Source organism: Eubalaena glacialis, chromosome 7, assembly GCF_028564815.1.
Source record: "Eubalaena glacialis isolate mEubGla1 chromosome 7, mEubGla1.1.hap2.+ XY, whole genome shotgun sequence".
Taxonomy (NCBI): Eukaryota; Metazoa; Chordata; class Mammalia; order Artiodactyla; family Balaenidae; genus Eubalaena; species Eubalaena glacialis.
Window position 1 is genome coordinate 56,802,500 of NC_083722.1, and position 25,105 is coordinate 56,827,604.

The 25,105-nt window shown below is 36.3% G+C and overlaps 1 protein-coding gene across 5 annotated transcripts in view; it reads left to right on the forward strand.

The window, feature by feature from the left end:
* ZCWPW2 (zinc finger CW-type and PWWP domain containing 2) overlaps positions 1–25,105 on the forward strand; it is a 164,554-nt gene that overhangs the window by 82,419 nt on the left and 57,030 nt on the right. For all 5 annotated transcript variants that reach the window (XR_009701577.1, XR_009701578.1, XM_061196450.1 and 2 more), the window contains exon 4: positions 15,256–15,370. Coding sequence is in view for 3 of the 5 variants with exons in the window: in XM_061196450.1 (XP_061052433.1) it covers positions 15,256–15,370 (115 nt within the window). In the remaining 2 variants the exon portion in view is untranslated. The remainder of the gene's footprint in view (positions 1–15,255; positions 15,371–25,105) is intronic.

Sequence of the window (25,105 nt, forward strand, 5' to 3'; positions counted from 1 at the left end):
AGTTATATATAGAGTCATTATAATTTTTATTGGACATAAATTATGTACTCCAACCAGTGATCGCTTGGCCTACAATTTTCTAGTTCTTTATACTGCCAAGAAAATGTAAGTAGTTCACCCCTGATGCTAGGAGACTCCTGTGGTAAAATTTAGGTTTTTTTTGGTCCATGATGTGAGTGGATTTTTTTGTCTATGTATTTTAACAATCTGCTCACTACTGTATGGAGGATGTACCTGTAGATGTGTAAGCATTTCTTTGGGTACCGGATGTCATTTGGGTATTTACCCATTGTATTATGGAGCTGTCTCTATTTTCCAGGGAGATGAAAAGGGAGCAATGCTGTATTGCTAAACTTGAGCTCTGCAATTCCTAGAATTCTGCTTCCTAATTGGGGTGGTCATTAATACTGTTCACCAAAATGTTGCAGGTTACTGCCTTCCTGTTATAAAGTAGAGATGCACATTTGATACTCTTGTGGTGGGGTGAGGCCAATGAGTTGTGAGTGAGTGATGAATATCTGAGTATATGAATGTGTCCAGTGCAGCATCCTCCAGAGTTCTCTCTTTCTCTGTGGCTCTGTGACTGATAATTGAAATTTTGGTTTGCTACTCTCTCAGCCCAGATCCCTTGATCACTCTTAGCAAAGGCCCCCACTGCCTACAAATAACAGATCTGCAACATGAAGAAGATATAGGCCTCACTTTAAGCCCCTAGGATTATTCTAACAGATACACTAATGATAGTACAGAGGATGTTACAGTTCTTTGTAACCTGTATCTTTAGCAGGACCGTTCCTAAAGCTTCAGTACTCTTCAGAATACGGCCAAACGACTGAGATCACATTACTCTTAATTTTTCTAGTCTGTAAGTAGAACTAACACAACCTATAGTAATTTATCAAATAAGTTGATTTCTTTTATGTATTATGATAAACATATGATAGAAATTACCAGCGTTGATGACACATTGAATCTAAATTTGGTCCAGTAAATATCCTCCAGCAAAGGGCTCTGATTGTCAATATGCACTGCAGTGACTACAATAACTAAACAAGCCTATAAATAGCAATCATGTAATTGAACCCCTGCTACAGGCCAAGGATTGGGTAGATCCTTTTATAATAATATAACACAATAATATATAATATGTATATATAATATAATAAATATAATATTTAAAGTCTCATAGCAGCCCCATGAAGATAGCCATCATCACTATTGACATATGGAAGAAACTGTGATTCAGGCTTCATGTCTAGCCCAAGGTCAATCAGCTGCTAAGTGATGGGGCAATGATTAGAATCAGGATGTCTAACCCCAAGGTCCAATTCTTCTCTTTTATACCTTGCCAATTTACATATACATAAGCAATAGTCTAATTTATTGTTGAATGTTTTTCCACATTGAAATGAGGAACATTTTCACCTTTTAATTCTAATATACATGTTGAATGATGGCAGTTTCTGGTAGACTTGTTTTTTATTTACTGCTTGATGTTCCCCTTTGGAGGAGGACTCGTGACCAAGCAGAACTCTTGATGTTTTCAAATTACATTTGCAGTAGTCGTTTGACAAGTCGTTTGACAAGTGTCTGGATTAACATCTATCTGAGCAAGTGTTTTGCTTCTAAGATTTATTAGGATCCAAATTCTAAGAATGTAGTCTATAATAAGGATTAGCAAATTAGCTTATAACTATATTATCAGGCAACATTTCACTCTTAGAGTAATGAAGTGAAACTGGATACAAATCTATTGAGCCAACTCTCAGTGGAAAATCACATTTGCCAAAAAAAAAGTGTATATATGTATATATGTGTGTGTTTTTGTACCATGTTCCTGCTGGCAAATAATCTGTATAGCTACCAACCTCTCAGTAAATTTTTATCATACCAATTCCATATTTGGTATAAAATTTGCTATAATTTTGGTATTATTGGATTGAGTTTTTTTGTTTGTTTGGTTGTTTTCTAAGCATCCTTTAGTTTTGGCCTGAAGAAAGTTTAAGGGAATTAGAACATGTTTTTATAACTGAACTGTTTGTGGATAACCTGCCAAGGAAACTTTTGTAGTAATGTATTAGGAAAAGAGTGAAGTTGTCATAGTGATTTAAAAAGGCAGGCTCTAGAACCAGGTTCTTTGGGTTTGAAGGTTGGCTGTGCTACTTACTAGACATTTGACCTGAGGGAAGTCACTTACCCGTTACAAATCCCACACACCTCATCTTAAAATGGAGGTTATGATAGTATATGCCTCATAGAGTTGTTACAGGTTTAACTGAGGTTATACATGTAAAGCACTTAGCACAGTGCTTGTCATATAGTAGGCTCTTAATAATAATAGTAATAGTTCATACTGTCATTGGGAGTACAGGAGAAATATATAGTTACATTACTTATTTCCTCTTCCTAGAAACCCACATCTACAGGAGAGAGTACCAAAAAAAAAAAAAAACAAAAAAACCAATAACAATCAGGTGGATAATAATATATTTTCTTTTGACTAAGATTATATGTGAAAAATGACATGATTTTATTGTTTTTTTTATCAGCCAATACGTTGCTCCCAGAAATTGAGTGGCCATTGCTGCCATGCTTTTCTAGTTTAGTGTAAGCAGAAGTGCTAAGACCTTTTGAAAGTAGGAGATAGGTTAGAGCCTTCTTAATCTGACTCCTTGGTGAATGAATAGTCCCTAATATCAGCAATGCCTCAAGATACTTTAAATTTCTTTGATGGAATTTGGAAGAGACTAGGAAATATTATCTTTCAAGTTCTTTGCAACTGAATAAAACCAGTTTTCTTCTGTATTTGTCTTCTGTCTTTTCGATTTACTTATATTTGTATATGCTGACTTTGCTGCTCCAAATAAATTCTTGAATTTACCTCTGTCATCTCTCGACTTAATCTCTTATGAATTTAGATATCTGAACTTGTATTGAAGTTAAAAGTCCAAAAATCCAAATAATATGACCAACTTTACTCAGCTGATAAAGGAAGGAACAGGTGGCTACCTTTCCCATCATCAAATGCATGAAAAATGTATTAAGCCAGCTAGATTTCTCATATTGACTCCTCAGTGGAAAAACAATAATCTTTCCTAGAAACATTTAGCCTTATATAGCCTTCTCAACTTTCTAGAAGTGCTTATTTTCTGTTAAAGAAACCAGAGTCAGATCATTGTCTTTAAGCCAAAATACAAGGCTCACTAAATTGCCTTCAGGGTCATATCCCTTATGAGTAAGGCTTTCTTATATAATGAGTCTTCTATGTTGAGGTTCTTAAATTAATAAACAGTTGCAGAGTAACTTTCTGGTACATTCTTCCATTAGGGAACGATGACGTCCAAAACTCAGAGCCATATAACTGAAAGTCTACAATTGATATATTAACTGTTCTTTTCTTTAATTTCTCCACTTTAAAAAAAAATTTCTTTTAACCAATTACCAGGAACAGTCTGTGATTCAGGCAAAACCCTAAACAATGCAGATTGAACTGACTTTGAAAATAAATTCCAGAATTGCCACTTCCTCACCATTTTGTTCAGCTCACAGGATATGAACTGATTGTGTCACATATTTAACTGTCCTCTTCTCCTGGCTCTCCCACCTGCTTGTATGATTCTATTTTTAAACAGAATCCAAGCATCTGTCTGTAATAAATACATTTGTTTTCCCATAAACGCATATTCCCTAAAAAACAAGCAAATGTGGAGTAGAAAATAGCAGCCAAGTATGTTAACTGTCATTTAGGCTCAGGTCTTGATATCCATTCATACCGTTACTTAAAATCCTTTAAGCCAATCCTGACTTTTGTAAGGCTCAGAGCAAATGAGCACATGGCTGATTTAAACCCATCTCTCACTTCTATTTAACATCCCCAGGTGGAGCAGGCAGCCTGGCTAGAGCTGTGGGAGACAGCAGCCCTGGAGATAAGCACGGGCCTTAAAAATTATCTACTGACCCAGTGCTCACTTGCTTCCTGTGCTTTATTTCATCAATATATTACTAATACTTTTACAGAACAATGAAATAATTTCTTGTTGCAGACTTAATGATATATTCAGTTTTGCAAAATAAAAATTCTACAGCTTGAAATCAAAATATGTAAAATACTTTAAACTGTACACAATAAATAAAATTAAGGTTTTTTATTTTTTTAATTGTGCTAAAATATGTGTAACATAAAATTTACCATTTTAACCGTATATCCAGTAGTGATTTAAGTTTTTAACGGCTGATTAATAATCCTAGAAAAAATTTTCCTAAGCAATGTAACTATGACCTGATAGAGAAAATGCCAGATGGTAGTTTCCTATCATTTTGAACACAATTTATTTCTTATGATAATGACCTACAAGCTCTTCATAACACCATCCTGGAGATTTGTGCAACAGAATGCCTTTTAGTGAAATATCATTTTATAGTCATTGAGCCCGTGAATTCTGGAGCCAGGTTGCCTGTGTATGAATCCCAGCTCTATCACTTACTGGCTGTATGAACTTGGGCAATGTCTGAACTCAGTGCCTCAGTTTCTTTATGTGTAAAATGAGGATAATAATAGTACCTACCTTGTAAGCTTGTTGGGAAGTAAAAAAAGTTGTTTGTAAAGTGCTTCAGACTGTGCCTGACACTTAGTACTATATAAGCATTGGCTAAGTTAGTAAATAAAAATAACAATGGACTCTAATAGTAGAATTCCTTTGGACATAAAGTACACAGTCAACTCCTCCCTATTATAGAGAGTTTCTGTCTCATTTTCTTGGACTGCAGAGACTAAATGATAAATGTTAATATTCTGATCATTTATGACATTGATAACCAACATTTGAAAATGCTTTACATTTTATAAAGTACCTCTTACATATGCTATCTCATGTGATCTTCATTTATTGTTAAGAAAGTTAGGGCTCAGGTTAAGTGACTTGCCTGAGGTCACATAGCAGCAGAACTGGGACTGAAGCCCAGGTCTTCTGACTGCAAGCTCCAGGCTTTTACATTATATGTCAGCCTGCTTGAGGCTTACATTGGACCATCTGTTTCTAATCTTCATAAGCATACCAAATTCATAATAAGCTCTCATCTATAAACTGGAAAATCACAAAGCCCTTCTTATTGGTCTCCTGTTGTTAATTCAGTCAGCTTGATTAATTAACTTAACCTTTAACCAGGGCTTTTCAAAGTTGGACAAAGACGTGAAAGCTCTCTCCACGTTTAGTGCATTGATTCCCAGCCATAGATTTTGGGCCTCTTCGTGGCTGTCATTAAAACCTAGTATTTCTTATTTCATTCCCTTGTAATTCTCTTAGAAGTAATTGGTTATTATTAACGTTGGTTTCCTGATGCCAGGGTTTGTTTTGATTTTTGTTTTACTCTGTTTTTGGTTCCCAAACTTGCTCATCATCACATTCTCCCATAGAGCTCTTTAAAAATATATATTCCTGAACCTGCATACTGGGGAGTGTTCTGAGAATCTCTACAGTTCCTCAGTGAATCTTAAGAACCACTGTATAGCAGATTTTCTCACCATAATACCTATTTTCTGGTTTACTAGAATTAGCTAAAAAAGAGATATATGAAACATACATTATTTTACTATGTTTACTTTGTGAAATTTATGAATGTATTTATGAGTTTGTGGTGCTAAAGAAGCCACGCAAATCTTTAGCAAAATTGTGATGTTAGATTCCCCGTCCCTTTAATTAGTGCCTCTCTTTGGTGGTGACTGATTGTCTCCCTGCTGTGATATCTGGAGCCCTCTTTCTTTCTCTCCTTCTCTCAAAATCTGGTTTCAGGTCCACACACTAAATGACAAATGTATTGGTTGTATAAAAATTGTTTTCTAAATGATAACAGACCAGCCTAAAATGTTAGACTAGGGCTTCTTTAAAATCAACATGCAGTGGTTGTTTATCCATCTTGGTAGGAAAAGAACTTAGATATTCAAAATACTTAGAAAACATGTTAAAGTCTAGGTTAATAAAGAGCTTATCTAGTAGCCTGTGATTTTTCTGATTTGTCCATTGGGGCTGTTTTACCTAAAACTGCTTGGCTTCCTTCCCCTTCCCCACATTAAGGTTCAGCGTATGCTCAGGCCCTGGCATTGGTAATTCCCAGTGTTTCAAGCCAAGTAATGGAGTCACACTGTAAAGATTTGACTCTCACATTTTCTTATTCTTTATTTTCTGCCTAATTTCTCTCCTAGTACTCATTGCATTCTTGGTATTATCTTTCAAATTGATGTAAAGGATCAGACTAAACAGAGCTAGAACTTTATTGGGGGTTGGGGGGGGTCAACTTAACTGGTTCACACTTTCTAGTGGTGTAGGAAGCGGGGGACCTAAGTTATTTTGATCTTAAAATCCTGCTGAGTTAGAGTAAGCAAGTTCCTATTTATGATTTCGAAAGCATTATTGCTTCAAGTGTTCAATAATTTGAATGAGCTGTCTAAATAATCCAGAACCTGTGTTAAAGACAGCAGGTGAGAAGGGAGACAGGTGTTAGGAAGCCCAGGCGTGTGTCGTGCACAGGGGTGGCTGTGACTATCTTCTAGTTGGCATCAAAGGAATGGGAATGTTCTTACTGTCGAGATTACTGGTTGCTGTTGCAGAAATCCAATTTAAGGAAGACAGAATAGCCTTGTTATTAACTTTCTATTGGATTGCTTTAAGTGAAAACGATAGCTTTGGCCCGATAGTAAATATTTAGAAGGGTGCATCATGGGTAGAGCCAGCGAGGTGCACTGGAAGCTTGAATGTATAAATAGCAGCAGTCAACACGAATCCCCAGGCAGAGGACTTTATAATAGGTGGTGGTGTTGATCCTCAAACATTTAGGAGAGATGCATTACGAAGGAAAATTATTTTGTATTTCTTTAGGTTATGAAATCTGTGACTAATCTCCCCATGTTCCTAAAGGCATATTGTAACTTAAAGTAATGAAATAACTTAAAGTAATGGTCAATATTTGAAGCCATTTCAATGAATTTATGAAGCCCAATAAAGCAATCTAGGTACTTATGATTCCAGTTTTCCAGATTTTTAATATATGCTCAACATTATGTCTGAAAGATAAATTTTCTAAATTGTAAATACTTTTATTTGCAGCTAACTTTTATGTCTATATAATCAAAATTTGAATTGATAATTTTGGATAGTAAATGCTATATTGTACCTACAGGATTTTAGTGAGGCTCTATTGTCCCCCCAAATAGGTCATATTAAGCATTTGATTGAATTTAGTTTTAAAATTAAGTACTATTTTTTACATAACATTCAAAGTACTTGAAATTATGCCCACTTTTTTTTTTTCAAGAAAAAAATACCGCTAATATCATAGGATAAATCAGTGGCTCATGAAGTACTTTAAAGATCTGCATTCTTATAAAAAATGTTTAATATCATCTTAGAAGTAATATCACCATATTATAATGCTAGATAGTCATCATGCTTATACATTTTTCTTTTACCTTTCTAGGGGTAATAACATAATTCAGGATTGTAGCCCAGCCTTTGTTTCATCCCCAATTTCCTGTCTGGGCTTTCCCCATGCCACCCTGAATAAAAAATGTCTATTTATAATACCCAAAATATTTACTGAGCTCCTATTATTTCTACCAATTCTAGGCTCTGAAGTGATCAAAACAGACAAAATTTAAATGCTGTCACGAGACTTAAATTAGTGGGATGAGACACGTAGTTAACAAGTAAATTTTTTAAAAAAAGATATGGTATGTTAGTTGTTGACGAGTGCCATGGGGAGAAATGAAGGGAGAGCAATAGGCAGGTAGAGTGAAGGAGCAGGGTGCCCAGGGGTGGGGAGGAAAGACTCCACCTGCAGAGCCCATGCGCTAGGAAATCCTTCCCCACAGCCAGCCAGATACCAGTGGTTGGTTGATAATAATTCTTGTTTTGATTATATTTTTCCCTTTCACTTATTCCAAAAAGTGGTCAGGCCCCTCATGTTCTTATGTCTCAGGGGCATTTTCTGTTGGGATCTAAAGCAGAGCTTACCTGTCTTCTTGACCTGAGTTCCCTGAGGGTGGGCAGTAATGGGAACGGGGCAGGCAGGAGCAGCTAGGCAGGGAAGAGATTCCCTCAGACATGGAAGAGGATAGAGGTCTGCCGGTGCCCTGGGGAGTGGAGCACCTTGGAGAAGAAGAGCACGAGGTGCACCAGGAGGTTGAAGCCACGCTGGCAAGGTTCCCAGCCTTGGAAAGGATCCTTTGGACCAGGCATGGCAAGGAAGCTGTTCGATTACCTGACTTCAAGGGACTTGAACAAAGATGTTATTCGTGAAAGCCTTATGGGTTGAGGAGTAATGATCTGTCCTCGCTCTTCGGGCACCGTGTAGTCCCTTCCAATTTACAGGAACCTAGAGAAAGTAAGGGGTGGCCCAAAAATGAGCAAGATCAAATTTCTTATCCTTGTTGGACAACGGCTGTCACATTCAATTTTATTTAGCAAAAAGAAGGTAATGTGATATTGCTCACACATTTGAGTTTGAGAAGTGAAACTTATCCTGCTACAGCTCCAGATGATTATATCTTGATTAATTTTTTTTTTTAAACATCTTTATTGAAGTATAATTGCTTTACAATGGTGTGTTAGCTTCTGCTTTATAACAAAGTGAATCAGTTATACATATACATATGTATTTGTCCACCCAGTAAGGCCAGTAAAAAGAAATCTGCAATCTGGCAGAAATTCATATCATCTGTAATGGTTTGATTAATTTTTATGTGGAGAAGCAATCTTAAAATAGAAAGCAACAGATGATATGAATTTCTGCCAGATTGCAGATTTCTTTTTACTGGCCTTACTGGGTGGACAAATACATAGGTATTCTTTTCTTTGAATGTGTCACTTCATATTAGTATATGGTGATAGCACACAGCATGCTCAGTGAGTTGGAAGTTACTGAGAAGGGACATTCAGCTTCCTACTCAGACCCTAGGAAATGTGAAAACGGTACTGAGGCTCTCAGTTAGCCAGTGATACTTGATTGGAACAAGATCACGTAGGAAAGTAGTTTACAAACTTCAATTTTGAATATAGCTAGGAATTTTCTCAGACATAAGGTACTATCTTTCCCAGCCTAACCATCTGTTTAGTCTCAAACCTCATCCTTACTCCAAATATTTACATGCTTATTCATCTATCAAGAACACATCTATCAAGAATTATTTATGCTCATAAATTCACACAAATTTTTAGACTATATGTCTTCCTTCTCTTTCTATGATGATTATTTTCCCCCTCTACCCTAAATTTAATAAAACTGAGAAAACTCAAGTTGCCAAAGCAATATAAACATAATGAAAGATATGATATTCCCTCTTTTTTAAAAAAAATTTATTTATTTTATCATTTTTTTGGCTGTGTCAGGTCTTAGTTGCGGCACACGGGATCTTTGCAGCACGCGGGCTCTTCATTGCAGAGCAGGGGCTCCTCTGTAGTTGTGATGCGTGGGGTTCTCTCTAGTCGTGAACGCGGGCTCCAGAGCGCACGGGCTCATTACTTGGGGCACACAGGCTCTCTAGTTGTGGCGCGCAGCGTCCAGAGCACGTGGGCTCTCTAGTTGTGACATGCAGGCTCCAGAGCACGTGGGCTCTCTAGTTGTGGCATGCAGGCTCCAGAGCATGTGGGCTCTGTAATTGTGGCATGCAGGCTCCAGAGCACGTGGGCTCTGTAGTTGCGGCACGCAGGCTTAGTTGCTCTGCAGCGTGTGGGATCTTAGTTCCCTGACCAGGGATAGAACAGCGTCCCCTGCATTGCAAGATGGATTCTTAACCACTGGACCACCAGGAAAGTCCCTGATATTCTCTCTTGGGATCAAAGAATTTACTGGAATTTGAAGAATGCCCAGCCCTTCCTATAGTCTCATCTGAAGTCATTGATCTTAATCCTTGACTTCATAAGCTTTTAGCTCCTTGGAAATCTGTTACAGAGCCGCCTTGAAGATTTCCTTCTTAAACAGGTATATTTAAAAGCTTGTCTGTGTTTTGTTTTGTTATTATTGTTTACCTGGAAAACCTGTAGAACTCAAATGGAAAAACTATTATAAATAAAACTATTATAAACAACAGAAGAACTGTTACAAACAATAGGGAGATTCAGTTATGTGGCAGTTGTAAAATTACTCTAAAGCAGTAACAAATGTGAAAATATGAAGGGATAAATAGCATTTATAATAGCAACAAAGCATTTATAATGTACTGGAGTAAGTTTAAGGAGCACGTACAAGATCTATATGAATAAAACTTTAAATGCTACCAAGAGACAGAAAATAAAACTTAAGGAAATGGAAAAATATAATCCTCTCTTGGTTTGGAAGATTTAATATGGAAGGATGTCCATTCTCCCTATATTAATTTTAATGCAATCTCAATTTTTATCTATTTTTATTTTTTAAAATTTTATTTTATATTGGAGTATAGTTGATTAACAATGTTGTGTTGTTTCAGGTGTACAGCAGAGTGATTCAGTTATACATATACATGGATCTATTCTTTTTCAAATTCTTTTCCTATTTAAGTTATTACAGAGTATTGAGCAGAGTTCCCTGTGCTATACAGTAGGTCCTTGTTGGTTATCTATTTTATATATAGCAGTGTATACATGTCAATCGCAAACTCCCAGTCTGTCATCCCCCGCTTTCCCCAACCGGTAACCATAAGTTTGTTCTCTGAGTCTGTGAGTCTGTTTCTGTTTTGTAAATAAGTTCGTTTGTATCATTTTTTAAGATTCCGCATATAAGCAATATCATATGATATTTGTCTTTCTCTGTCTGACTTCACTTAATATGATAATCTCTAGGTCCATCCATGTTGCTGCAAATGGCATTATTTCATTCTTTTTAAAGTCTGAGTAATATTCTATTGTATATATGTACCACATCCATTAAAAAGGACTTAAAACCCCCCTACAGTTGACCCCATGAACAACCTGGGCGTTAGGGATGCCAACCCCCTTTGCAGTCGAAAATCCACCTGTAACTTTGCAGTAATTTCACAGTGGCCATCAAAGTTCACCTGTTCTGCACCCACAGATTTAACCAACTGTGGACTGTGTAGTACAGCAGTACCTATTTAGTGAAAAACTCCACATATAAATGGAGCTGCAGAGTTCAAACCTATGTTGTTCAAGGGTCAAATTCTAACATTTGTAAGAAAATAAAACATAGAAGAGGGAGTTAGACCTATAAAATATAAAATTATAGTAATACTCTAGTAGTTAAAGCAGTTTGATATTAAGTTATTTGATAGATTAATAGAACAATATACAGTCCAAAAGTACTTGAAAATAGTTAATGATAAGGTTGTATTCAAATAATTAAAGAAAAGTTGTATTGTTTAATAAATTATGTATGTACAAATGGCTAGCTACTTGGGAAAAAATGAAGTAGAAGCTATACCTCACACCTCACATCCAAATTAGTTCTAGAAGGATGAAAAATTTAAATGAACAAAAAAGAAAATACAAACATACTAAAAGATAAACTATTAACAGGAGAAGATATTCTCAATACATATAGCAAAGGGCCATTTTTTAATACACGAAAATCTCTTACAAATCAATGAGAAAACAAGCAATATAAATATTAACACAGGATTTGAACAGTCATTCCATAGAAAAGAAAATATAAATGGCTTTTTAAAATATGAAAAATTGATGAATAAGTTCTAGGGAAACTAATGTACAGCACGGTGACTATAGTTAACATTAATTACTGTGTTATATACTTGAAAGTTGCTAAGAGAGTAGATCTTAAATGTTCTCACCACACACACAAATAAAGGTTTTAATGTGAGCTAATGGATATGTTAACTAACCCTATATGGTAATCATTTCCCAATGTATATGTGTATCAAGTCATTGTGTAGTACTCCTTAAGTTTACACAGTTATTTGTCAATTATATCTCAGTAAAGCTGGAAAATATATGAAAAATTGCTCATATTACAGAATTCAAAAAATGAAAATGATAATAAAAAGGAAATACCAATTTTTTCCTTAAAAATATTGGCAGAGATCTAAGTTTGGTAACGGAAGTGTTCTCCAGAGTGTGAGGAAGCATTTGTTCATGGCATTGTAAATTTTGACCACCTCACTCAAGAGTGATTTCACAAAAGCTTCCAAAATTTAAAATATGTATAAACCTGTCATTCAACATCTTAGGAATTTATGCTTCAATACACTTTCACATGGGTAAAGAGACATACAGACAAAAAAAATTTTTATTGCAGCATTGTTTCATATTGCAAAATATTAGAAAAAACTTAAATCCATCACAAGGGTGTTTGTAAAATAAATAATGGTACATGCCATACTACGTATTTGGATATACATACATCTATATCCTCATTCCCTTGGTTTTCTCATCTAAATTCTTGCCTTTAAATATGGTGTGCATGTGTGTGTGTGTGTCTATGTTTCCTACATTTTATCTGCAGTTCAGTTCTCTCTCCCGAATTCCCTTACCAAACTGCTACTTGGTATCTTCGCTTGGGTGTCATAATGCGTACTCAGCATGTCTGAACTCTTGATCTCCACCCCCCTCCCATTTCACTTCCTTGACAGCCTTCCCCATCTCAGTGGATGGCAAATCACATCCTCCTGTTGCTCAGTCCCAAAGCCTTAGAGTCATCCTCTCTTTCTCTCTTAACCAATCTTCAGTTGGTCAAGAAATTATTTTTGCTCTACCTTCAGATTATATCCAGAATCCTACCACTTTTCACCACAGTGGCTGCTATGACCTGATCTATACCACCATTATTTCTTGCCTGGATGATTGCAGTAGCCAGTCATCCACATCTACACTTGCCTTTGTATAATCTGTTCTCATCAAAGCAAGCAGAGTGATTGTTGTAAAATGTTAAATCAAATCAAATGTTATTCTTCTGCTCAGAACTCTGTAATGGCTCCCATTTCACTCAGAGTAAAAGCCCAAATCCCTACAATGGCCTGCAAGGACCTCCATGACCTGGCCCCTGTTAATTTATTGGACATCATTCCCTATTACCCACTCGCTTCCTCATTCACCCACAACCACCTTCCCTTCTTTGATGCCTCTTGAATAAACTTGTATTCTCCCATCTTAAAGCCTATTTTCTCCGCCTGCAGTGCTCTTTCCTTGGACATCTACAGGGCTAACTCCTTGACCTCCTTTAGGTCTTCGCTCAGATGTCACTTTTTCAATGACAGTTACCCTGACCACTTTATTGCCTCATCTTTTCTTTATTACATAGTATTTATAACCTCTTAAACTGTAGCCTTAACTTATTTGTTATGCTTATTGTGGATTGTCTGTTTCACTGGTTAGAATGTAAGCTTTGTCTGTTTTCTTCAGTGATTGATCCCAAGGGTCTAGAATATGTTGAATAAATCCATAAATGAAGCAATCTGAAAGACAAATAGAAAAACTCAAAGTATATAACAATTCATAGCAGTCTGTAAAAGCAGATATTTAAATGATGTAAATGCCTATAGGTACATTGTCTCTGGAAGACTGTGAAAGAAACTGGTAATATTGGGTGTCTTTGGGAGAAACACTCAGTACTAGGGATGGATAGGGAGTCACATTCTACACTTTTAGAATCACTTCAATTAAAGAACAAACTAGTTGGAAAAAATACAATGCATAGCTGAGCCTTATTCTGGAATTCAAAATTCTTTATAAAGCAAGAGTCTTTTAACTTTTTGAGTTCCTTAGAAGATGTTTAATTGTATTACTACCACTAGGTGGCACATACTTACTGATAAATTCTTAAAGATTCAGAGACACAGGTTTAAAAAATGCTTTTTAGTTCCCCAAACTTGCTAGTTTATTTTAGCAATGTATCACATTGGTTTTCCTCAAGAAATTTCCTTAACTTCAGTTGTTTAGTGCTATAACAGCTTATAGGTGATTTTTCACTACCCATTAATTCTTAGCATCATTATAACATTTGAGTTGCAGAAATGTCTTAAATCTGTAAATGTTAGCTTAGATATTCTTAAATTAGTTTAAATTTTCTAATGTTTATTGAATTGTATCCGCCTGTCTTTTCTTTTTCCTAAGAAATAACTTAATAAATGAAATTTAAATATTCTGTATACAAAACTAGGTTTTTGTTTGATAAGTTTTTTTCATTGCTTTTATGCCAAATAAATTAGTGTCCAGGACCACATGCAGTGTAACACCTGTATTCTTTTTGATGGTGCAGTTTTCAAAAAGAAAATGGTGGCATGTATTTTATAAATTGTAACATTTATAAACATTATAAAAACCTTTTTGGGGCAAGCTCTAAAATAACATTGGCAAAATTACTGGGCCAGATAATTTTTATAGTCATTTTTAACCTAGAGATTCTCTGACTCTGTTTTTCTTTTCAAATTATATTTTTTTAAAAAAATGATAAAAATGATCTTATTTACAAAACAGAAACAAATTCACAGACTTAGAGAATGAACTTATGGTTACCGGGAAGGTGGGGGGGAGGGATAGTTAGGGAGTTTGGGATTGACATGTACACACTGCTATACTTAAAGTGAATAACCAACAAGGACCAACTGTATAGCACAGGGAACTCTGCTCAATGTTCTGTAACAACCTAATTGGGAAAAGAATTTGAAAAAGAATAGATGCATGTATATGTATAACTGAATCACTTTGTTGTACACCTGAAACTAACACAACATTGTTAATCAACTGTACTCCAATATAAAATAAAAAGTTTAAAAAATAAAAAGAGAGCTAAAAAAAAAAAACTAAATAAACATTTAGAAAAAGTACCGTATTCAAGTAGAATAACATTTATTGAGCGCTTACTATGCCTGAAAACAGTCATTTATTAGATGTGAATGGAATTAATTTTATTTACTACAATAAGAAACTAGGCTTTTCAGTTTTCATCACTTCATTATCATTGCTATGTTACTTAAAAGGGAATCAACATTATTCTGATAAAATAGATTAATATTCACTACTTTGTTACACTGGTGGTCTTAACTTTTTGTAACTTTCTAAATATGAGATAAATCATATTAAAATATTATCTTAGTGAATTAAGACTCTGACCCTTTTGGCTATTAACATGCAAAATTTCCACAACTTTGCTATATTCTAAAATACTAATAAAATAATAATTAGATAACAAAATCTAAGGAATATATTGTACAATGCTTAGATTTAGTTCCAGCTCAACAGCTAAATCAAGTCGATGTTAAAACAAAATTATATGCTTAAACATGAATCTTATTATTTTTCTGTTTTTCTTTAGCCAGGAAAATGTAAGAATAAAAAGAAGTGGTATAAAAGTGCACTACAAGAAGCATACCTCCTCTATGGATACTCTCATGAGCAAAGACTGGAAAGGTGCTGCCTATCAAAACAGGGTACATGTGATTTTTTATTCTTTACCACCTCAAAATAAGGATTTATTCAGGTGCATGCTTTCCAGAATATGTTTGCACATTTAAAAATTTCTCTCTCCTTTTCATAGGAAAATAGTATATCTTTGTCCAATGAAAAATCATTCTTATATTGGTTAATAGTATGCATTTTTGCCTTCTGAAACTATTTTCCATGACTAAACATGCACTCTATTTAAATGTAGGTGTTTTAATTAGTGCTCTGTCATCTTTGTTCTCAGCCTTTCTACATAGGTCCTCTTGTGTATTTCAAAGCATGTATTTCAAAATTAGAAGCCATGGCTTTAAAATATATTCCTGGAGTGAAACTTTTACTTGGATGTGCTATATTATTTCAGAACAAAGTATTTTTCCAAATGTTTTATTTTTAAGTAAGTTCAAGGCAGAGATAGAAAAATAATCTTCAACTTTTTTAATTAGGTGAAAAAATATGATAATATTTCAAGTCATTTTCAAGGAAAGTTCTCTTGAATCATAAATATTATGGTTTATGGATAGCTTTTTTAGTGAATTGAGCATAAGACATATAGCAGGTAGAACACATTTTTAACTCTAAAAAGAATGTGATAGTTGCATGGAAATGATTTTTCAATAAACAAATATATTAAAATTTTTTTCTGCTTAGTGATCATAAGAATTTTTTTATCTTACAAGGCCCCTTCTCATTTTATCCACCTTAAGTTCTAAAACAGATTATTCTATGGGAGGATCTGGTCTTTGGTGCTAACTGAATTTTAAAGTAAGAGTGATATTTTTTATCCTGTGGAAAAGTTTAATATATATATTTTAAAAACTTATATGTAAAAACATTTTACTTGAAAAAAAGTTTAAGTGTTAACCTAGCCACCTAAGTTTAGATTTTAAAGCATATAAATAGGTTTAAAAAGAGTGGAAAAAGAATGAAAAGCAAACTACTCTGGTCAAAAGACATTTATTACCACAAATGTGATTTTATTCCTTGTGCTGAAAATATAATGTCTCTGTTTATTAGCCATAAAGGTTGAACTCACTTTACTGTCGCAAATACAATTTTACACTTTGCATGGGCTATACATTTCTCTTGTGTAACCAGAGTAAACTTTGAAATATTTAGTTTTTTAAAACATTAATATTTTGAAGTAATATAATCTGTTACTTTTGAAAGTTATATTACAGCCATTTTACACTAGCAATATCCTGCTTTCTCAATAAGTTATGGAACTATGCCGTTGCCGTTGTTGTGTGTGCCAGGGCGTTTATGTCTGGGTCCTTTGGCATTCTTACTTGTCCAGAGACTCTCGAGCTGGGTTATATCTGATCGGTTTTGCAGGAACAGACCATTTTCTAGCTGAAAGTCTGATGATTTTTGCATGCAGAATTTGTGTAATTCGGTCTGATTATAGAGAGCCATATGCCTAAGGACTGTCATTTTGTGCCTGAAGTAGCCCAAATTGACGGGCACGAACAGACTTCCAGAAGCTCAGTCTTTACCATCACGGGCTCGCTCACTGCATACTCACTCTTCACTGTCTCCAAAATAAGCAGTTTAGTCCTGTGCCTGCTTAGCTTCCAGGGTGGATTCTAGGACGTATTCAGCTTCTTACTGTATTCAAAGTAGTTTTGAGAGGTAATTAACCATTATTCAGATATTTTACAAAAGGTTAGTTGCTTAGAGGCAAACCATTTATTTCATTCCAGCAACTTTGAGGATTTCTTTACCCCCAAAATTCATTCTTCCAACCCAGAAATAATTACTACGAATTTTTTTGGCCTAAATTCTTCCTACCCTGCAGAAATTGGCCCACTATTATGTTTGATGCAATTGTTTCATTGTTGAAATCTACAGGGTCAGTAAATGATACATAAATATAGACCCAGTCATAGTATAACAAAATTCCATGTCCTATACACATGATTTGGTTACCGTGTTTTTGTTGTATTAACTATTACTCCAAATCAGTGATTCTTCTGTTGGGTCTAGAAAACTTCTTCTTATATAGGAAATTCATTATTTTTTATTTTCAGTTGTATTTTTTAAATGAATAGGGTATTACTCATATAGTCTCTTCATAATTTAGCCTTAGGATTTTGTATTATTTGTAGGATGAATATTTTTTATATATTCTACATTTTAGAGTAGATGTCCTTATCTCTACCTTTGTTTCTCAGAATTATTTATTTTTAAATATACTAATTTTTTAGAGCACTTTTATGTTCATAACAAGATTAAGCAGAAAGTACAGAGTTCCCATATACCCCCTGCCCTACACACACATAACATCACTCACTGTCAACATCCTGCACCACAGTGGTTCATTTGTTACAATCTATGGACCAACACTGACACATCATTATAACCCAAAGTCCATAGTTTACATTAGGGTTCACTCTTGGTGTTGGACATTCTATGGATTTTGACAAATATATACAGTGACATGTATCTACCACTTTAGTATCATACAGAATTGTTTCATTGTTCTAAAAATCCCCTGTGTTCCACCTATTCATTCCTCTCCCAGCCCAATCCCTACCCCTCTGATTGGCAACTACTGTCCTTTTTTTTTTTTTGGTCCAAATTTATTTTTATTGGAGTATAGTTGCTTTACAATGTTGTGTTAGTTTCTACTGTACAGCAAAATGAATCAGCTATGCATATACATATACCCCCTCTTTTTTGGATTTCCTTCCCACTTAGGTCACCACAGAGCATAAAGTAGAGTTCCCTGTGCTATACATTACGTTCTCATTTGTTGTCTATTTTATACATGGTATCAGTAGCGTCTATGATCAATCCCAGTCTACCCATTCCTCCCACACACACCACCCTTTCCCCCTTGGTATCCATACATTTGTTCTTTACTTCTGTATCTCTATTTCTGCTTTGCAAATAACATCATCTATACCATTTTTCTAGATTCCACATATATGTGCTAATACACGATATTTGTTTTTCTCTTTCTGACTTCACTCTGGATGATACTCTCTAGGTCTATCCACATCTCTACAAATGACCCAATTTCATTCCTTTTTATGGCAGAGTAATATTCTATTTTATATATGTACCACATCTTCTTTATCCATTCCTCTGTTGATGGGCATTTAGGTTGCTTCCATGTCCTGACTATGGTAGATAGTGCTGCAGTGAACATTGGGGTGCATGTGTCTTTTTGAATTATGGTTTTCTCTGGGTATATGCCCAGTGGTGGGATTGATGGGTCATATGGTAGTTCCATTTTTAGTTTTTTAAGGAACCTCCATAATGTTCTCCATAGTGGCTGTATCAATTTACATTCCCACCAACAGCATAGGAGGGTTCCCTTTTCTCCACACCCTCTCCAGCATTTATTGTTTGTAGATTTTTTGATGATGGCCATTCTGACCGGTGTGAGGTGAGACCTCATTGTAGTTTTGATTTGTATTTCTCTAATAATTAGTGATGTTGAGCATCTTTTCATGTGCTTCTTGGCCATCTGTATGTCTTCTTTGGAGAAATGTCTATTTAGGTCTTCTGCCCGTTTTTGGATTGGGTTGCTTGTTTTTTTGATATTGAGCTCTATGTGCTGCTTGTATATTTTAGAGATTAATCCTTTGTCAGTTGCTTCATTTTCAAATATTTTCTCCCATTCTGAGGGTTGTCTTTTTGTCTTGTTCATGGTTTCCTTTGCTGCACAAAAGCTTTTGAGTTTCATTAGGTCCCATTTGTTTATTTTTGTTTTTATTTTCATTTTTTATTTTCATTACTCTAGGAGGTGGTTCAAAGAAGATCTTACTGCAATTTATGTCAAAGAATGTTCTGTCTACGTTTTCCTCTAAGAGTTTTATAGTGTCTGGCCTTACATTTAGGTCTTTAATCCATTTTGAGTTTATTTTTGTGTGTGGTGTTAGGGAGTGTTCTAATTTCATTCTTTTACATGTAGCTGTCCAGTTTTCCCAGCACCACTTATTGAAGAGGCTGTCTTTTCTCCATTCTTGCCTCCTTTGTCATACCTTAGGTGACCATAGGTGCATGGGTTTATCTTTGGGCTTTCTATCCTGTTCCATTGATCTTCTATTTTTGTGCCAGTACCATACTGTCTTGATTACTGTAGCTTTGTAGTATAGTCTAAAGTCAGGGAGCCTGATTCCTCCAGCTCCGTTTTTCTTTCTCAAGATTGCTTTGGCTATTTAGGGTCTTTTGTGTTTCCATACAAATCTTAAAATTTTCTGTTCTAGTTCTGTGAAAAATGCCATGGGCAATTTGATAGGGATTGCATTGAATTTCGAGATTGCTTTGGGAAGTATAGTCATTTTCACAATATTGATTCTTCTAATTCAAGAACAAGGTATCGCTCTCCATCTGTTTGTGTTGCCTTTGAATTCTTTCATCAGTTTCTTATAGTTTTCTGCATACAGGTTTTTGCTTCCTTAGGTAGGTTTGTTCCTAGTTATTTTATTCTTTTTGGTGCAGTGGTAAATGGAATTGTTTCCTTAATTTCTCTTTCTGATCTTTTGCTGTTAATGTATAAGAATGTAAGAAATTTCTGTGTATTAATTTTGTATCCTGCAACTTTACTAAATTCATTGATTAGCTTTAGTACTTTTCTGGTGGTATCTTTAGGATTTTCTGTGTATAGTATCATGTCATCTGCAGACAATGACAGTTGTACTTCTTCTTTTCCAATTTGGATTCCTTTTATTTCTTTTTCTTTTCTGATTGCCGTGGCTAGGACTTCCAAAACTATGTTGAATAATAATGGCGAGAGTGGACACCCTTGTCTTGTTCCTGATCTTAGAGGAGATGCTTTCAGTTTTTCACCATTGAGAATAATGTTTGCTGTGGGTTTGTCATATATGGCCTTTATTATGTTGATCTAGGTTCCCTCTATGCCCACTTTCTGGAGAGTTTTTATCATAAATGTGTGTTGGATTATCTATTGAGATGATCATATGTTTTTATTCTTCAATTTGTTAATATGGAGTATCAGATTGATTGATATGCATATATTGAAGAATCCTTGCATCTCTAGGATAAATCCTACTTGATCATGGTGTATGATCCTTTTAATGTGTTGTTGGATTCTGTTTGCTAGTATTTTGTTGAGGATTTTTGCAACTATGTTCATCAGTGATATTGGCTTGTTGTTGTCTTTTTTTGTAGTATCTTTGTCTGGTTTTGGTATCCGGGTGATGGTGGCCTCGTAGAATGAGTTTGTGAATGTTCCACCCTTTGCAATTTTTTGGATGAGTTTGAGAAGGATAGGTGTTAGCTCTTCTCTAAATGTTTGATAGAATTCACCTGGGAAGCCATCTGGTCCTGGACTTTTATTCACTGGAAGATTTTAATCACAGTTTCAATTTCATTACTTCTGATTGGTCAGTTCATATTTTCTATTTCTTCCTGTTTCAGCCTTGGAAGTTTGTACTTTTCTAAGAATTTGTCCATTTCTTACAGGTTGTCCATTTTATTGGCATATAATTGCTTGGAGTAGTCTCTTATGATCCTTTGTATTTCTGTGATGTCAGTTGTAACTTACTTTTCATTTCTAATTTTATTGATTTAAGTCCTCTCCCTTTTTTCTTGATGAGTCTGCTAAAGGTTTATCAATTTTGTTTATCTTTTCAAAGAACCAGCTTTTAGTTTTATTGATCTTTGGTATTATTTTCTTCATTTCTGTTTCATTTATTTCTGCTCTGACCTTTATGATTTCTTTCCTTCTACTGTCTTTGGGTTTTGTTTGGTCTTCTTTCTTTAGTTGCTTTAAGTGTAAGGTTAGGTTGTTTATTTGAAATTTTTCTTATTTTTTGAGGTAGGAATGTATTGCTATAAACTTCCCTCTTAGAGCTGCTTTTGCTGCATCCCAAACGTTTTGGGTCACTGTGTTTTCATTGTCATTTGTTTCTAGGTATTTTTTTATTTCCTCTTTGATTTCTTCAGTGATCTCTTGGTTATTTAGTAGCGTATTGTTTAGCCTCCATGTTTTTATATTTTTCACAGTTTTTTTCCTGTAATTTATTTCTAATCTCATAGCGTTGTGGTTGGAAAAGATGCTTGATACAATTTCAATTTTCTAAAACTTACCGAAGCTTGATTTGTGACCCAAGATGTCCATCTATCCTGGAGAATGTTCCATAAGCACTTGAGAAGAAAGTGTATTCTTCCGCTTTCTGGTGGAATGTCCTATAAATATCAATTAAGTCTATTTGGTCTATTGTGTCATTTACAGCTTGTGTTACCTTATTTATTTTCTGCCTGGATGACCTGTCCATTGGTGTAAGTGGGGTGTTAATGTCCTCCACTCTTATTGTGTTACTGTCGATTTCCTCTTTTAAGGCTGTTAGCATTTGTCTTATGTATTCAAGTGCCCCTATGTTAAGGTGCATAAATGTTTACAATTGTGATATCTTCTTCTTGGATTGATCCCTTGATCGTTATGATTGTAATAGCCATATGATCGTTGTCTCTTGTAATAGTCTTTATTTTAAAGTCTATTTTGTCTGATATGAGTATTGCTATTCCAGCTTTCTTTTGATTCCCATTTGCATGGAATATCTTTTTCCATCCCCTCACTTTCAGTCTGTATGTGTCCCTAGGTCTGAAGTGGGTCTGTTGTAGACAGCATATATATTGGTCTTGTTTTTGTATCCATTCAGCTAGTCTTTGTCTTTTGGTTGGAGCATTTAATCCATTTACATTTAAGGTAATTATCAATATGTATGTTCCTGTTATCATCTTCTTAATTATTTTGGGTTTGTTATTGTTGGTCTTTTCCTTATCTTGTGTTTCCTGCCTAGAGAAGTTCCTTTAGCATTTGCTGTAAAGCTGGTTTGGTGGTGCTGAATTCTCTGAGTTTTTGCTTGTCTGTAAAGCTTTTGATTTCTCTGTCAAATCTGAATGAGATCCTTGCTGGGTAGAGTAACCTTGGTTGTAGGTTTTTCCCTTTCATCACTTTAAATATGTCCTCCTGCCACTCCTTTCTGGCCTGCAGAGTTTCTGCTGAAAAATCAGCTGATCACCTTATGGGGATCCCCTTGTAGGTTATTTTTTGATTTTTCCTTGCTGCTTTTAGTATTTTTTTCTGTGTATTTAATTTTTGTTAGTTTGATTAATATATGTCTTGGCATGTTTCTACTTGGGTTTATCCTGTATAGGGCTGTCTGCACTTCCTGGATTTGATTGACTATTTTCTTTCCCATGTTAGGGAAGTTTTCAACTATAATCTCTTCAAATATTTTCCCAGGCCCTTTCCCTTTCTCTTCTTCTTCTGGACCCCAATAATTCGAATGTTGGTGTGTTTAATGTTGTCCCAGAGGTCTCTGAGACTGTCCTCATTTCTTTTCATTCTTTTTTCTTTATTCTGCTCCTCGGCAGTTATTTCCACCATTCTATCTTCCAGCTCACTTATCCATTCTTCTGCCTCAGTTATTCTGCTCTTGATTCCTTCTAGTGTATTTTTCATTTCAGTTATTGTATTGTATATCACTTTTTGTTCTTTAGTTCTTCTAAGTGCTTGTTAAACATTTCTTGTATTTTCTGGATCCATGCCTCCATTCTGTTTCCAAGATCTTGGATCATCTTTACTTTCATTACCCTGAATTCTTTGTCAGGTAGATTGCCTATTTCCTCTTCATTTATTTGGTCTTGTGAGATTTTACTTTGCTCCTTCATCTGCAACATATTTCTCTGTCATCTCATTTTATCTAACCTACTGTGTTTATGGTCTCCTTTCTGCAGGCTGCAGGGTTGTAGTTCCTTTGCGTCTGCTGTCTGCCGCCTCGTGAGTGAGGTTGGTCTGGGGGCTCGTGTAGGCTTCCTGGTGGAAGGGCGGGTGCGTGCACTCTGGTGGGTGAAGCTGAATCTTTTCCCTCTGAAGGGCAGGGCCGTGTCAGGTGGTGTTTGGGGTGTTTGTGAGCTTACTGCGACTTTAGGCAGCCTGTCTGCTGATGGGTGGGGCTGTGTTACTGTCTTGCTGGTTGTTTGTTGTGAGGTGTCCAGCACTGGAACCTGCAGGCAGTTGTGTGGGACCAGCTCTTGGTGTTGATATGGATACCTCCAGGAGTGCACATGCCGATTAATCTTCCCTGGGCCCGGGAATTCTCTGGTGGTCCAGCATCCTGGACTTGGCACTCCCACCCAAAAGGCCCAGGCCCAACCCCTGGCCAGGGAACCAAGAGCCCGCAAGCTGCACATTGCAGCCAGAGAGAAATGAAAGAAAAGAAAAGAAAAAGAAAGCAAACAGACAAACAAAACCCAAGACAAATACCAAAAACAACAGCAAACAAACAGCAGCAACACACAGACACAGAATAAATAAATAAATAAATAAATAAAACAAGAGAACAAACAAACAAAAGATTTCAAAAATGAGAACAGTCAATAAGGACTAAACTAACGAAAACAAAAAATGAAAAATGAAACAAGAACAGAAAGCAAACAAACAACAAAAGAAGCAAAGAAAACATAAAATATACACATAAAAACAATCAAAAATAAAGAAAAAAACAACAAGAAAAACCACAAAACAGCAAAAAAGTGAAGTAAAAATAGAAAAGTAAAAAATATATATTAAAAAAAGAAAAATAATTAAAAGATAAAGAATAAAAGGAACAATACCAACAACTGAACAAAACGAAGCAAAGAAGAAAAAAATAACTAATAATAATATTTTCCTGGGGCCTTCTCTGTCAGTGTCCTTGCTCCCACCGTGAGCCAGAGCCATCCCCCACCTCCCCAAGCGGCCTTCCAGTACTTCTAGGTAGGTCTGGACCTGCTTTGGGCACCGTGGGGCCAGCTCAGACTCTGACCTCGCCCAACTCCCGCGTGTACTTGCCCCTAAAGTCCACTGCTGCGAAGGCTAGATTGGTCTCAATTGTGGGAACACTCGTCTATTCAGGTATTCCACAGACGCAGGATACCAAGCCGTTCTCCGAGATTTAATCCGCAGCTTGTGTATCTGCACAGAGAGATTTTCATTCCTCTTCCTTAGTCACACCACCCCTGGGACTCAGCTTTGGTTTTGGCCCCACCTCTGTATGTGGGCCACCCTCAGGCATCTATTCCTTGCCCAGGCAAGAGGGAGCAAAAGCAGCGGCTCCTTGGGGCACACTTACTCACTCAGGCTGGGGAGGGGTACGGCAGCTACAATTGGGTTGTGCATGAGTTGCCTGCAGCGGCGTGGACCAGCAGGCAGTTGCAACAGACTGTGGCGCACTCGTTCTGGTGGAAATCCCTCCCAGTGCCCACGGAGGCAGGCACTGATGTGTGTGGGCGGTGGTGGCCCTGCCCCCCACGTGCCTCTCAACTATGGCGCCTCGCTTTCCAGGCAGGCCACACTTCTTCTAGGGGCATTCCTGGCCATGCATCCCCTCACTCCTGTCCCCTCTGCTGTATCTGCACAGCCAACAGTGCTCCTCTCCCCATATCCATTCTACCAACCCCTCACTTTAGCACTCAGCCTCCGCCACCATCGGCAGACTGTTGTCCCAGGCAGGGGTGCCCAGGGCTGATTCCCAAGGAGGCTTTGGGATGGGCAGCGCTCGGGCCCCCAGAACCCACACAGGCGAAGGAGACCCTGGCCCGAGGGGCAGGCAGGCCCACTTAGATGGGAGCCCCTCCCAGTGCCCCCAGAGGCTGAAGAAGCCGGTAGGTGGGGAAAGGGGTTGTAATGGCGGCTCTGCTCCTTGCGCACCACTCAACAATACGCCTTGCTTCTGTGGTGTCCCGGGCTTTTTCCGCAGACTTTC